This window comes from Apis dorsata, unplaced genomic scaffold, assembly GCF_000469605.1.
Source record: "Apis dorsata unplaced genomic scaffold, Apis dorsata 1.3 scaffold_68, whole genome shotgun sequence".
NCBI classification, from domain to species: Eukaryota; Metazoa; Arthropoda; class Insecta; order Hymenoptera; family Apidae; genus Apis; species Apis dorsata.
The window spans coordinates 602,320-605,562 of record NW_006263366.1 but is presented as its reverse complement, the minus strand read 5'-3'; the positions used below and the strand labels follow the sequence as shown (position 1 = coordinate 605,562).

Genomic DNA, 3,243 nt, shown 5'->3' with positions numbered 1-3,243 from the left:
TATATATATATATATATATATTTATCTATTTATATATATATATATATATATGATCTGTCGGTAAAGTGAACGCGGTGGACGAAAGGTGGTTAACTTTCCAGCTCGAGAACGAAAAATATGCGTGATGAAGATATTTCGTACGTGTGTGTGTATGTAAATGTATATATATATATTGCATTTATCTTTGGTATATAGGTAAAAAGGAACGAACGGTTTCATAGTTTTCTAGAAAAAAAAAATAATAATAGTAATAATAATAATAATAATAACAACAATAATAATAATAGTAATAATAATAATAATAATAATAATAACAATACTCTGCTATAGATCGGCTAATGAAAAAATACGGGCTACATACTGAACTCGAGAAAGAGAGACAGAGAGAAAAAGAGGGAGAGAAAAACGGTATAATCTCACAGCAAACACGATTCTCGTTTGCACACACGTTTCAGAAATACACTCATCGGAGCGTTCCTAAACATTCCAGCTAATCGGAGGAGCTCGATCGATAGACAATCGTGTATATATGTAACATATGTGGTCGTCTCTAGAAATTCGCGCGACGGATTAATTACGGAGAGAACGGAATAAATATAATATATTCGTGAAAAATGCGACGTGATTCGTGAATCAATCATTTCGGCTAAAGCTAAAAACTTTCCCAAGTTTATATACTTCGCCATGGATTCTTCTTGTCTATCATCTTTCTTTTCTTTTCTTTTCTTTTCTTTTTTTTTTTTTCTTTTTTCTCTTTCCGATCGTTTATACTTCTTCTGTCTCTCGTGCTTGTCCCACGAACACGAACGAACGACAGAGGAAACAAGATCGAGGGATACGGTAACGACGGGAACGGAAGAAGCAACGGCTTACCTGACTCCTCAGTTTGGTGATATTCTGGCCACCCTTGCCGATTATCGAACCGGCTACCTGTAATCCAAAATTTTCAGATTTTTCAGATTCGAAGTACACGGAGAAAGTGTCGATAAATAAACGATTCTTTTCTTCCGAAACGAGATTCGAATTGGCCAAGATTTCGCGTGTTCTTCGTGTTGGGGAGCCACATCCCACAAGCGCGGATCGAATGCATTCTCTAAAAAATATACTTGCGCATAATTCCAGATATCCTTTGTTCAATTTTTTTTTCAACGATAAACGAAAATTAAGAAATTAAGAAAAGAGACTCTCGAAACTAGCCACCACTTTCAAAGAACAAATCACGAATCGGATAATGGTTTCGTGGCAGAACGAAATAAAATTAAAATACGCGATCTTAAAATAATATAATCGTGACTCAAGTTCCCGGCCTCGACCCACAGCCATGGGGGATGTGTTAACTCGCGCTCCAATTTTTCGTGAGAAACGGGCCTCGAATCGAGCAAGGCCGTTTCGATCTCCTTTTCTTTCGAGCTGGTTGGCCACGTTCCACGCGATAAGTCGCCGATCACCAGGCGAGGCGAGAGGAGACGGCGGAAAAAACGCGTTTTCCCTTTGCCGCGATCGCGAACGAGATTACGCTAGGTGGAAGGAAAGAAAGGAGCCTGGCCCATCCGTCGATCGACCCTGACACCGACGCTTCCAGCAATCGACATTGTGCTCGATCGTTGGCGCGCGACCACCGCGATCTCCCTCTCTCTCGGCCAATGGGGGGATAAAAATCGAAGGCATCGCGAAATCGAAGGAAATACACGCATCCAGCCGAGGAGGAGCGCCCTCCGCCTTTGTGTCCCGATCGATTCCACCTTTCCACTCGCGATGCAATCTCGTTTTATTAAGACGCGAACGAATGAATTTCGATATGGGTAGTGGCACGTGGTCCTTTTTCTTTTCTTTTTTCTCCTTTTCTCTTCTTTTATACGCGCGGTATTATGCGTGGCTCTCTCTCAATTCTCGAGCACGATTTTTCCTATTCTTCTTCTTCTTCTTAAGAAGAATCTTAAGAAGAAGAAAATGAAGAGATCGTTCTGATATTTTTTTACATTAATAAAACTTCAAACTCGAGTAGAGATAACAAAATCGGAACCGACACTTTCCAAATAATTAGATAATAATTTCTTGGAATAATCTTTTGGAAAGAAGGAAAGAAAAAATATTCTTTACTCGTCGAATCCATCCAATTCGTGGCAAGAATTGGAATCGGGTTTCGAAAATTCCGCCGGGCGGAAGAAAGCGGAAGAAAATTGGTTCGCCGAGCACGGCGACAATGACCGGAAGAGCATCGTGTTCCGCGATCGCGAACGTTCCGCCACGAAACGAGGAGAAGGAATTATGACAACCCGGCTTCTGCTCGACCAGCTTGGAGTGCGCGCCATGGCGTGGAAAAGAAAAAAAGATCACGGAAAATCGTTGTGCGGCACGCGTGAGAAAGAGAACGTACAAGGAGAGAGGTTTTTGACAAACCTTATCCGGTCGAGGGAAACACGGTTGGAAAGATTCTTGCGTAATCTCGTTTGGAAATTTAACAACGAGAGAGGAACATTCGGAAAGGAAATTGCGCACGCCTTCGTCTCTCGTCTACGAAAGGTGAAACTATACAAGTTTCTTTTTACGCTCTCCTTTTGTTGCGCTTTAAAACCGTTGCCACCGAGTTTTCCAAACAAGATTTGAAACTTGCTCCTTTACAAGAGATCTTTCCTATCGAACGGTAAAGAGCTTAAGGAAAGAGAGTTTATACGGAGAAATATGCGGTTGTATTTGATGAATGATCGAGAGCGGTAGCTACTTTACTCGAGATCGTTTTGAGAACGTTTGCTCAGTTTCGTCGAAACGAGCGAAACGGAAGCGGAGAATAGAAAGTAAGGAAACGTGGAAGGATATTCTCTACTCGCAGTAATGTGTTTCGTCGAGGACGAATTTAAAAGTTACCGGAAACATTTTCTCGAAAATTAAAGAATACATTCGATAGTTTCTAGATAGCATAGGATTTATATAATCATTCCTTTCGATTCGCGGATGCTTGAATCGTTGAATTTCTTAAAAGAACCGGGGATCGATCGACTCCAACTTTGCGAAACTGGTTTCGCAAGATGGGACTCGTAGAATAGGTGATAAAATCTTACCTTGCTGGGGATCAGAAGACGAAGTTCATCGTCACCCTGTCTGTAACGCTTGTGAGGACTTGTCGGTCCTCCAGAACCTGTCATAGCGCCTGCATCAGCTTCTCTCTTCATTATTTCTGCAACAGAAAACATTAATCCATTCTTCAATCGATTATCCATTATTATTATTATTATTATTATTATT

At 40.9% G+C, this 3,243-nt stretch overlaps 1 protein-coding gene across 1 annotated transcript in view; it reads right to left on the bottom strand.

Moving 5' to 3' along the window:
* LOC102674723 (heterogeneous nuclear ribonucleoprotein K-like) overlaps nt 1-3,243 on the bottom strand; it is a 62,284-nt gene that overhangs the window by 42,047 nt on the left and 16,994 nt on the right. Inside the window, exons 3-4 of the mRNA XM_006610064.2 lie at nt 3,060-3,175; nt 874-930 (exon numbers count right to left, since the gene is read on the bottom strand). Of these exons, the coding sequence (XP_006610127.2) occupies nt 874-930; nt 3,060-3,170 (168 nt within the window). The 5' untranslated portion in view covers nt 3,171-3,175. The remainder of the gene's footprint in view (nt 1-873; nt 931-3,059; nt 3,176-3,243) is intronic.